At 39.4% G+C, this 12,442-nt stretch overlaps 1 protein-coding gene across 2 annotated transcripts in view; it reads right to left on the bottom strand.

Annotated features, from left to right (window-relative positions):
* FRMPD2 (FERM and PDZ domain containing 2) overlaps positions 1–12,442 on the bottom strand; it is a 66,878-nt gene that overhangs the window by 30,511 nt on the left and 23,925 nt on the right. For both annotated transcript variants that reach the window (XM_085324716.1, XM_085324715.1), the window contains exons 15-26: positions 11,961–12,117; positions 9,087–9,297; positions 8,064–8,167; positions 6,956–7,054; positions 5,732–5,839; positions 5,498–5,614; positions 4,754–4,989; positions 4,127–4,231; positions 2,708–2,801; positions 2,149–2,234; positions 1,823–1,973; positions 532–746 (exon numbers count right to left, since the gene is read on the bottom strand). In XM_085324716.1, the coding sequence (XP_085180842.1) occupies positions 532–746; positions 1,823–1,973; positions 2,149–2,234; positions 2,708–2,801; positions 4,127–4,231; positions 4,754–4,989; positions 5,498–5,614; positions 5,732–5,839; positions 6,956–7,054; positions 8,064–8,167; positions 9,087–9,297; positions 11,961–12,117 (1,683 nt within the window). The remainder of the gene's footprint in view (positions 1–531; positions 747–1,822; positions 1,974–2,148; positions 2,235–2,707; positions 2,802–4,126; positions 4,232–4,753; positions 4,990–5,497; positions 5,615–5,731; positions 5,840–6,955; positions 7,055–8,063; positions 8,168–9,086; positions 9,298–11,960; positions 12,118–12,442) is intronic.

The raw sequence follows: 12,442 nt of genomic DNA on the forward strand, positions 1-12,442 counted from the left end.
TAAGGTAAAATCAATCCTATTTACAAACTCATGCTTCAAGAACACACATTCAGCTTTATAATAATCTTTCTATTTTCTTGAAGAAAACCAGAATTTTCAGATAAACACATTGAAATTGCATATGACAGGAACAGATCTTTAGCCAGTTATATCGGCATAGCTCCACAGACTGCCATATTGGCTTAACTAAAGGGAGTCTTTTTCAAAGCTCCTCCTGAAAGTAACATTTATTCAGTGGCATTTGGATTTCATCTGTAGTGACAAAACATTTAATCTAGAAGAAAAAAATCCTATAGGCAAAAGCACCTATGTGTCCCTCTGCACAAAAATGCAGTACAACAGAGAGGAAATGGTGCTGGCAACGGCAGACTTCTCCAAGCCAGAAGAGGAACGTGGCATATGATTGCAGCCCCTAGGCTGTCTAAGATTCACAGCACTGCTTGTGGTTATAAAAACAATAGGATGAAACTTCATTTAAACTTAATTAATACGTTTTCCAGCAGGAAGCCCTTTGATAGTACTGCCTGGTACCTGATACGAGAGTCCTTGAATAGGTTTCCCGTTCACAGCTAAAATAATGTCTCCGACTTCAATTTCTCCATTCTCTTCAGCTGGCTGCCCTGGAAACAGTCTTTTGATCCTGACAATAGCTCCTCCAAGGTGTTCACAGGAATCTCTTTCCATTTGCAGAAAACTGAATCCAAGGCCTCCAGAATTCTTTGTCAATTTGACTTCAAAAGTATTATCTGTTCAAAACAGGGATTAGAAAAAGAGTGGGCTGCCTGGCATATGTACCCCTTAAAGTGGTGATTTAAATTAACAGCAGACCTTTTCCCTGTGTACTGCAGAGGTAGATCTACTGGTATTAACAATAAAATAAAGTTTTAGTATTCCTTTAATTTATGGGAGCCCTAGAATTCACATAGGCAGAAGGGTTTAAAATGGATTCTATTCCACCATGTGTTCACAGGCTTAATACCATCTGGCACAAGCCCATGAAGGAAGCAGCATTCTGTACTGGCCTAAAAAGGTTCAAATACTATCCTTTTCAGACTTTCCCCCGTGTATATTCGGTAGGTCTCTGTATTCTGTAGCTGCCTGATGTTAATTCAGGTGCAGAACAAACCAGCATAAGCTAGAATCAGAGCCACTGTTTTTTTCAGACCGGATCAAGGGACCAGCCCTTTCCCAGATACTATATTTGGAGCTGAACTCTATTATGCTAAGGATAGTGAAGAAGGAGATGAGGCAGATAAAGATTATGTGTCAGCCACTCACTAAGAGATACAGCATTTATTTGATAGCTAAACTCATTGGAAGTGATGTCTGGATCACTGAATGCCTTTAAGAAAATGAAGAGATAGCACTCCCCAGTCCTGGCTGTGGGGCAGCAGTTCACCCTAGCCACATCTTTTGCACAACACCAGCAGCTGCACTAACCAGCTAACCAGCATCAACAACCTAGCCGCTTCCTGCATGAGAGTGCTGTGAGAGTAGAGAGACTCCTCCTGCCAGCCGCATCTCATCAAGGCTGAGAAATATAGTACTTATGCTTAGGATAAATTCAGTGGGAGTGATCTCTGAATCAGCTATATCTAGCAACTGTAATTCTCTGTACTTCGGAAATATTTTGTTCAGAATTAATTTTTGATGATGCCATTAACACACACATTGTCTGGTATTTGTTCAGTATGTTCAGTTTTCCTTCCAACCCACAGAAATTTCATGGAATTAGTTTCATTCATTCTTTTCTTGCATATCATAAGAATCCAGAGATTCAGAGTCAGAGAAAGTCACTTGGAATCGCTTTTTTATCTCTCACCATCTGTCACAAAGGAATAGTCCTTGGTACCATCTGTGAAGGATGCTGCCACAGGAACAACTGCACAGTGGTCCTCCTCCCTTCTGTCCTTAGCAGTCATGTGCAGCTCTGCCAGTCGGTGGTGTCCCCTTTCTAGAACAAGCTTGGCAATCTAAAAAGGGTAAACAAGTCCCATTTATACAGTTCACAGGGAGCCCTACATCTTTTTACTTTTCGTTAGAAGAAAGGTGGGGGGAATTCTTTTTGGTCCAGGTCTGCTACTGTGCTTCACACTGAGGGCTCATTACTGTACTGATCATATCATTCAGCTCTGCCATTTTACAAACCTGACCAGATTTCTTAAGTCTTTCCACAGCCTGCTTGTGTGTGATCCCACAGAGGCTGATTCCATCTACTTCCAGCAGACGATCACCTGGAAGAGAAAAAATGAGGCAAATTACATTGGGTTTTAACTCCAAAGCTACCTGCATGCGTTAGATCTGCACACTTGTATGTGTAAAAGTTACATTATGTTATTTTGTCTAAAAACGTTACTGCTTAGTGTACAATATTCTATACCTATCACTTAAAACATACCAAGGTATTCTGTGAATAAAGGCAGTGACAGTATCTGGTTACACAACCATACTGAAAACAGACAGCTGAGCATCACTAGCCTGATGTGCAGCTGGTAAGAAACTGTACAATGTTAGTATGATATTCCTGTCTTTTTCCAATGGAATATGTAAATACCCTACCTTGGCAGGCTGAGGAACGAAGAACTGTGTATTTTATGTTTCAGAGTTATGTGCCCTTCAATCCCAAACATGTTTCATTGTCCTGTGGCAAGCATTCCCCAAGAACATAGAGTTCTGTAGCTCAAAGATTTATTGTCAAATATTTTACCTATCTTTATTTGTCCGTCCTTATCTGCTGGTCCCCCGGGAATAATTGACTTCACGTATATCCCACCATGGCGCACACTAGTGTTAATTCCACCCTGCAAAACATACGTCTACAGTTTAGAGTGGAGACTTCACATGTTCTTTCTGTGATAAAAATCAAAGCAACTTATGTATGCATTGCCAGGCAAATGCTTTAGATATTCTGGTAAAAAAATATTTATAGGAAAAAACTGAAAGAGGATGTTACTCCAACATCCTATCTTCTCCAGACAGTAATCATGTTTTATTTTCTCAGTAAAACACAGCACATTTCTATGTGGTTGTATAAACATATTTTAAAAACATTCATAAGTATTTCTCCATGCTAATGTAATGATACGATTACCCCTTTAGGTCAGCCTCTAGCCCAGCTTCTAAAATATGCAATATGCATTCAGCAGTTATTAGCCTTTCAAACAATATAGAAAGCATGGACCTGAACTCATGTAGCCACTCAAGAACCTTCAGCATAGGGGAATTGCAGACTAACCTAAGAATATCATTCTGTCCATCTACATCCCTTGGCAATTCCAGATGAAAAAACAGCCCTCCATTTCTTCTGCAAGCACTGAAATGGTTGTTGCTTCCCACTCCATTTCAGCAAGGACTGAAAAGACCCCTCAGCCTGTAGGGATAGATTCAACCTCCATAGCCAGAGCAAAGAAATATTCTTCAAATGTGGCCTTCTCTGGTCCTCTGAATGTAAGGAGAACAGTATTTCCTTGTATTAGTAATAAAATTGTCCCAAGTCCATTCTCTGGCCTTCAGAGTAAGAGGCATGGTATAGCTTGAGCCCATACAGATGAACTTTATTCCTCCCAGCAAGAGGTGACTTGTGTTATGCTGCCTGCTGAGAATGTTCCCAGACAGGGCTATTCCAGCATCACAGCCCAAAGCTGTACAACCAGACAGTGCCTGGGACTGATGGCCAGTGCCTGAGCCTGTGCCATGGAGGGTAGACACAACCTTTGATTTCCAGGAGCCCTCTGGAAACAGCGAAACCAGTCATGACTGAGTGGTTTCTTTGCATCATTGCATTTTCTGGAACCACTGGCTATATCCCTCCCTGACAAAACCCTGCTTTCAGTGCTCGGTCTTGGGCTCAAATTAAGTCAGAGTGAAAAGATCATGTAGTGCTGTGACATTTATGCCAGCACACTTTTAAAATCTCTTCTGATGAGCACTCCGCAGTGAGCAGAGCCACTACTTCACCCTTACTCTGTTGATCAATCAAAGACTCTGCTTTGAAACATGCCACGCTACCAGTTCTTGCTAATGGCCTTTTTTCCTACCCCTGTTGCACAGATATACACTTCCTTATTCATTTCTTGGTCATGTAACAGTTTGAAGGACACATTGAAAGATGAACAGTAACACTTGCAGTCACACTGATTCCAAAAGTCCCGTCTTCTTTGACAAGCTCCACAGTATAGGTATCATTTGAGCTGGCTTCAGCCGGAGATTGTAAGTGCGAGCAGTCAGCTTCCTGTCTCGAGAATATAAATACTAATGAGGCTACAGCATCAGAAAAAAAAAATAGTAAAGGGTTTGATACTACTGTCAGCATGAGCCTGGAGTAGCACCATTGGCAGTAGTATCCTGGCATTACTCCAGGCTTACACTAGTGTTACTTAGAATCTCATTCATCTCAACGAGCATAAACTGAGGGTAGATAGGGAGGCAGTCTAATAGTAGAGACTCAAACACAAAATGTGCTGGTCCTTGAGCTTGCAAGAAAATAATCAAAATTTTACAACTCCACTGGAAAAGGGACAAGAATTTTTAATAACATTCAGTTGAACAGTTTCCCCTCTATTTTGACTCATTCTAGACACAGGTAGCATTCTGACATTTCAAATTTAATTTAACAAGCCACATCTTCCAAGATTTTCTTTTTTCTTTCCTCCTTTTACCTTCTCAGTTACTTTTTTATCTTAATACAGCAAGCATGTTGTTAAGGCACATGCTGAGCATAATGTTACTGAACAGCATCAAGATCTCCAGTTACCTCCACATCCAGGCTGTCAACTGAAAGAACTGGAATCCTGGGGCCCAATTTTGGTGCTAAATTCCAGGAAAGAGCTTTCTCAAGTTCATCTATATTTATGTCTTCTTCTTTGGAGGGAGCAGTATGACAATCTTGAATCTTTCTTCTCCCACTGTCTACACAGGAGATCTCAGATCCACTAGTGCTGTTCCTTCTTGATAGACTCTTTTCTTCATTGAATCCTTCTTCATAAATATCTGCAAAATAAAAAATTGCTGAATGCAAATAAATAAGAAAATTTGAGGGCAATTTTTGTATCAGTGTAGGAGGACAAAATAACTTCTTATGTGGACAAGTTGTGAAATCTGAGATCTGTAAAATGAGTTAGTCATTGTAAAATTGAGCATTGCTTTTGTAAGTATGGAGAAATGTGTTTCCTTCATCACTGGAAAGGACTGTGACAATAGCAGTGCTTAAGAGCTGTACTGTAAAACTAATTCTATCATGAAAAGCAATGCCAAATTTTCCATTGTATTCAGCAGCGCAGAATAAAGCCTATAATGTATCAGATTTTTTCACACTGACTGTAGGACAGAGCTCACATGATACCCACTAGAAGTTGCCTGTTCCCACTGCTAATCTATACTTTTTATAACTTGCACTGAAAGGCAAGAAAGTACTACTGCATTCCAATGCCTAATAAATACCACTTCCTAGAGTTTATTGTTAGTATTTCACAGCCAGTGAAGACATTTGACTTTATACCTTTGGGTTGAGAGATGATTAGTTCCACTTCATCAGGAGAATTCTGTATAATTTTAACTGCAGTATTAAATGAAACACCCTCAAGACTAATACTATTCACAGAGATGAGTCGCCCACCTTAAAAAAAGGATAAAAACAAGACAAAATACATCAGAATGGGGGGAAAAAAACCTAAATAGCTAACTTTAAACCATGAAAGTATTTTAATTCTAATTAAAAACTGAGAACAGTGACCTGGTTTGATATTTCCAGCTCTGTCTGCAGGTCCCCCAGGAATAATTGAAGCGATAAAGATACCAAGGTCTAATTTTCCTACATTTTCTCCTCCAATAATTACAAAACCTGCAAAAACAAGATAGCATGAGAAGGCAGAGACACTGGCAGTATTAGAAAAGATGAACCTTAGGAGAACAAAAGCATCGTATTCCGGCAGCATACATTTTATGCGTAGTTTGGGGGATGGGGAGCTCTGATTTACATGGCAGCATTTGGGAGAGCTTTAAACTCAGACTTTAATTTAAGCGTGCTAGTGACTGGTATTTAAATATAATTTTTCAATAAGAATACTCTCCTGAGTTGGGACTTTGGAAGATTCCAACTGCTTTGCTACAAGAGGTATAAACTGTGTGGACCTGTGGACCTTAGAAATCGCTGTAACACCTACAGGAGAAACACAATATCAAATCTCATTAGGTAAGTTAGAACATTGTTTTACATTGTGTGATCTAGGACCCCTCAGGTGGGCCATGGAGAATTGTAATGCTTATGCAAAAGGTGTTTAAGAAAACTGAAAGTAGTTTAATTTCACTATACTATCTCAGAATATTCTGCATATTGCAAAAATTCTTTTCACTGGTAGAAGAGTTGAGTTTGAAATCAAGAATTTCCACTCAGATCTCTACCATTTAGAAATTTGATGTTTACCTGTGTTAATAGTCAGCAACAGAATTTGATAGCGCACTGTACTCATGTACACACTGTACTACAATATGATAGTGTATTATATAACAAAAATGTTATCCAGATAAGAATCCAAAAGTCAAGAAACATTCATGTTAAGATGTATATGCATATTACGCCCACATGCGCGATATGTAAAAGGTTTGCAGAACATCAGCTCACCCTGTGTATGGTCTAAGATAAATAAAATAACTCCGTATGTATTTCAGATGCAAAACTATACCCTTGTTCCTTTCATTCTACTCTTAACATTTAGTCCACTTGATATATATGGGCTTAGTTAATCCTCTAAAAAAACTGTGGTCTTGATTTATGTGTTCATCTTTTTCAATCTCGGAAATACTAAGTCTTTTGCAAAGATTTGTCGTCTCATTCTTACAAGAAGAATAAATGAGGTTAAAGATACAGTCTTGCTCAGCTTGTATCAGCAAGTATCAGCGTTAGCACCAGGATCTGACAGTCCTAGCAACAAACATCACATTCATACTCATTACTTACCAAAGCCATTCTTAGGGTCGCGTTTTAGGGTGACACAAATTATTTCTCTTTCTAGACCACTTAGCAAACGTTCCCTTTGGATGACTGGTGATCCAGGTGCTGCAGAAACAAAACAGCTAGAATAAATGCAGATGAGTGCAGAGAGACAAGAGATTCATGTAATATGCACATTGGGGCTTTAAAAATTGAATATATATTTTGTCCTTATTTTCAACATTACCATTATTTCTGAATTACTTTGATTCAAGACACAAGCTCGAACAAGTGTTTAGAAACTTACTTTCTTTAGAACAGAATATATATAGAACAGAAAAGCACAGTAGCAGTGTAAACATCTCCTGTGTTCTATCTGTCACTTCTGGGAGAATACACTAGCCTTGTTAAGAATAGGTTATTTAAAGAGCCAGGCACTTAATGCCCATTGAACATGAGGGGATTTTGGACACAAAATCTTTTATGTGTTCCTTTGAAAACTGTTGTCCTTGGCTTTGTGTGCTCTGCAGAGCTTTTGGCTCTGTAGTTATAATCCCATCGGCACTGATTTTGATGATAGCTTTGGTAGTAGTAGTAGTTTGCAATACTACTTAATATTGTGCACTTGCCACAGTGTGTACACAGTGTGTACAAGTACAGCTCTAACTTTCAAAGAGACTGGATAAATAATCACAGCTTTATGTTCCATAGACCTGTTCCTCGTGTTCATGTGATAGCAGGCAACTGGCTTCTGTAAGAAAATGAGTGTCTAGTGCTTCTTATTCCAGTTACCTGGGTCGCGCAAACACAAGCACGGAGGAGGGAGCTAGACTATATTTTGTCTCATCATTTAATGAGTCGAGGATCTCAATGGCAAACCAAGTGATGACCTCCAAACACTGGGATATTGCCCAGTGGAAAACTTGGTCATCAAATGTCTTACCACTGATCCTGATGGAAAGGAGGAATGAAAGAGAAGAAAACAACTTGTCTTGCTAAGCCCTGGCTTATTTCCCAGAACTGGAAGTGGCAAAATATTATTCTTTGATCTGTTAATAGAATATGTTTTGGTCTCTTGCCGGTGAAACAATAAATATGGAAGAGTACCATTTCCCTTCATGATTATTATACTCACCGCTGATTGTGTTCTGATTTGAATGGATAGAGAGGTAGTCATAACTCCTTTGCTTTTCATTCAGATTGATGTGCATTTCTGACTGGGATAGCCCTGATGTAGATCTGCAGGGGAGGGAATGAAGACTGTGTTACAGTAACAAATCAGTGATGGTGTTCAGCACTCTTCATTGTCATTAGTCTGTGAGAACCAGGCTGGGACTGCACACATTTATAGGCTTCTGATTTCTGGGCCACGTTTCGTTGTAGGGGACAGGTAGTCTTATTCTTGCAAGCATTTGCTTCTACGTAACAGCTGCTGTTAGGTCACTCACTCAGTGACTGTTTCCCCTGCATCGTTCTCTGAGCTGAGTGCACGCAGCAGGAAGGCACAGCAGAGTCGCAGCGTGATTCAGTTAGTCCTGTTGTCTATTTAGACAATGCCATGTCTGAAAGTTTTCCTGGTAGTTCATAATGTTCTTCGTTCTGTTGTACTTCATAGCACTCTAAAAAGGCACTAGAATTCATCAAAAGCCTTGAAAACTTTGCAGCTACAGTAACCACCTACACTCTGATGAATGTACCAATATAAATGAAAAGAGAGAAGTTCTTATACTATTTTCTGTGTTTGCACCTTTAGAAAAGGGACTCTATTAGGGAAGATCTGCTCCAAAAGAGCTTCCATTCTGTGTTCAGTTTACATACTGCCTATTCCAGATAAGGAACATATACATTAAAGACTTTATTTGTGTTCTGCCTCATTTTTATCCTTTTCTGTATCCCAATAGGTGATTCATTCCTGAGTCTGGTACAAATATAAATGTCAACTCTTTTTCAGATTCTTACCTGGTAGATTGTTAGCTTCCTGCCTGCGCTTGCATGGCTGCAGGCACAGTGGAGTCCCAGTCCTGACTGAGCCCTTTGCTGTGACCACAATAAATACTACAGAAAAATGTCTGGCACCTCACAGCTTACCAACAAAAATTTGAATGATACAGTCTGCAGCTGAATATTGTTAGATGTTTAGAGAAAAAAGCAAACCTACCTGCCGAGATTACTTTTGTCTCTAGTCCTGTTGCTGATTTCCACACTGAGGTTATCACAAGATTTGCTCATCATCCCAGCAGAAAGGTTTTCCAGGTTTGTCCCATAGAGCACATTCTCTGATCGAGACAGTCTGTGAATCAGGGCTAGGTGTTCATGCTGAGTTGCATATGCAGAATTTGATTTGTCTATTTCCATAAATCTACTGTCCTCTGAATAAGAAGGGGAATTAGGAAAGGAAGAAAAGATAAATCCACTGACATTGTCTCATCTTTTTAAGTTCAAAGCTGCTTTCTGTCTAACCTTTTCATCCTGTCAGCAATAAGACTGACATCACAGATACATTTGTCATGGCATCCTTGAGGATATCTAGACCCTAGATTGAGAGTCCAATATCTAATCCATTTATTTCATAGGAAGTATATTCTGTATTTAGATTTTATTTCTGTAAATTATACTGTAAATTCACTTTCCACAAAGGCAGATGAAATGTACAGACCTGTATAATTTAAACTTGACTGTCTCTGAAAAGTGTATTGTGTAAAATTCAGCATATGGAGAAAGTTCTGTCTGTTAGAAACTGAATCAGCCAGGTTGGTGGTTTCCTATCCTTCAGAGGCCCAGCATTTCAACATAGATATAGCTGCGGAGACAGGAGCACTACAAACACATGTTATCAAGAGCAGGGAGGAGCCAAGGAGCTGGTCATTTGCTGAGTGATTTGTGCAAGGGAGTTTGAGTGGGCTACCACCTTGGTGACAATTTTTGGTATCCCATTTTCTACCTCTGTGTGTAATCTACTTTCTTTATGACGTTTGGGCCCTCCAATATATGAATCTACAGCATCTTAAAAGATCTCAAAAAAATCCCTCAAATCTCAAAAGATGTTATTTCCCTGAAATAAGATAATGCTGGAGGAGGCATTGTTCATTTATTTAGATTCTCATTTGATGGGGCAGAGCACCCCTGAGAGGGAATTTGGAGAGAAGGACAGTTGGCAATTGGGGACATGTCTGAAAGTGAAACAAGAACCTACTTGGCAGAAGGTAACATAAGTATGGGCTTTACCTCTGCTTCTATGTAACAGATGACCTCTGTTGTCTTTCCCTAACACATACTAGTCTGAATGCAACTTTTAGAACATTACTCTACAATGTTAAGCCTAGGTTCCCTCTTTCCTCAGTGATTTTGATTGAGGACATTTGTTAAGACATCAGAAGAGTTAATTGTCCGTATTATTAATGCAGTCTGAGAGTTGCCATGGTGATTTCAAAGTATGGGGTTGCTAGCAAATTTTGAAGAGATTGTGGCTTATGCATCTGCACTGGGCAGCAGAAGGAAGAGAGTTTTGTTATTGGCACATGCACAAGGAATCTCATTATCTCTTACGGTCCTTTGTAAGAGAAAAGAAATGGGCTGTGGTGGCAAAGGCAACATTTAGACCTATGATCCATCACTTGCCTTCAGAGAGCCAGTTTTTCCAGGAGAGCTAGTACACCCTGAACCTCAGAACTTGCAGCTGCATGACTTATGAAAGTCTGACAGTGATTTGAGGTGCTTGATATCAGGACCTGGGTTATAATTTTCCTAGCTCTCTGTCATTTTGTTCTTTTATATCTGCAATGCAATAATTTTTATGAAATACTACTGCAAGCAAATGTGGCTCAGAAAACTGTAAAATTCACTATTAGGACTCATTTGTATGCTGCAAATCACAGTCCCACTAAGTTTTGTTAGAAACTACAGGAGCCCTAACAAAGAGGGTGCCTCGAACATACATGTCATTGTGGCACATTATGGAACAAATTTGTGCAGGAGAAAGTTCTTTTTTGTGAAAGAACATCAGTGAAAAAAAAAAAAAGCTTTTAATCATATATCCCATGTTATATCCTATTATATAACTTCATTGCCAACCATTTTAAAGTTTTACTAGAGGAAAGAAGGATCCTGGTGGATAAGGCATGACACTTGGATTCTCTTCTGCTATGACTCACTGAGTCAAATCTTCAGTGGGTGCAAATAATCATGATTCTGTTCAAGCCAATAGACAAGTCTTCAGCTGGTGAAAATCCACATTGTTTCACTGAAGTCAAGAGTGGTGCAGATTTATGTCATTTGAGGCTATTATTTCCTTTATTTTGTGCCTCAGTTTCCCCACAGTGATCCTCACCTATCTTTACAGAGCAAGCTAAGAACAGTGGGTGAGAAAAGCAATGCAACTAACTACCCTGGGTCAGGCAGCATCTCATCCAAGAAAGTATGAAAAATCTGAACTCTAATGAGGTAATAGTCAGGTCTTTCTGGAGACATGGCAAAGCACAGAGGAAGAAAAGAGCAGCTAAAACCTACATAGTTGAGTGACTGTGACTGACATGCCTTTGGTTCAGTGGTTTTGGTCTGGGATCGAACTGTAGGGTTGAACCCTTGTCTCAGATAAAGAGATCCAATAGTCTAAATTCTGCTCCAGTGTATCTGGACACTATAGTTATTCTTTGTGGAACATTTCTCAGTTAGGCTGGGGAGAAATCTGATCTCTTCCTTCAGAATTCCCAGCAGGTTTCCTGAAGTGAAGTATAATCACGCTTTTTAAAAATCTGAGTTTAGCTATATGATGTTTATCACTAGAATACCCACATCCTCCCTGCATGCCCCCCGCCCCAAAAAACGTAGACTTACTGATCTTTAACTGTTTGTGACATAGGAGACATTATTTTCTGCTCTGCAGTGAGAAGCTGCAGCTCAAGTGAAGCTGATGTGGCAGGTCTTCTGGGTCTCAGTATAACTAAGGGCCACTTTTCATCCTAAGTTCTTCTCTCCCTTATAAAACCTAACATTGCCCTATGTCATATATAATGAAAGTACATTTATAGCTCACCTGATGACGCTTGTCGAAGTTGCCTAGAATTCATTTGTGCATTGAATTTGTGTTGGGCAGAACAGAGGTCCAGTAAATATTTACAAGTCTTTGCTGTGTCAGTAATGAATGTATGTTTCTTGCCACTGAAGCTGCTTTCAATCATGAATTTTTTTCTCTGAAGGAAAAAAAATGCATAGCTTGCTTGATATAACATATCAGTCATAATAATGAGGCACTGTAACTTCTGTATAATCTTGTTTGTTTGTACAGATTTATTTATGCCTGGCTGTGTGCCTTTTGGGTGCAGTAATTGCCTATCATAAAATCAGCATTTGTGAGTGAGGTGTCTGTCATTCAGATCATAACTGCACTATGTTGAAGTCAAGAGCCCTTGGACACTGGCTGCACAGAGAGCAGATAAAACTTGATCCCACACTTGTTAAAATGTTTAAACCAACTGAATATGAAAATGAAAATATCTTCTAGGGGCAAATGAACTA

This window comes from Rhea americana, unplaced genomic scaffold (assembly GCF_003343005.1).
Source record: "Rhea americana isolate MKP2758 unplaced genomic scaffold, rheAme1 scaffold_93, whole genome shotgun sequence".
NCBI classification, from domain to species: Eukaryota; Metazoa; Chordata; class Aves; order Rheiformes; family Rheidae; genus Rhea; species Rhea americana.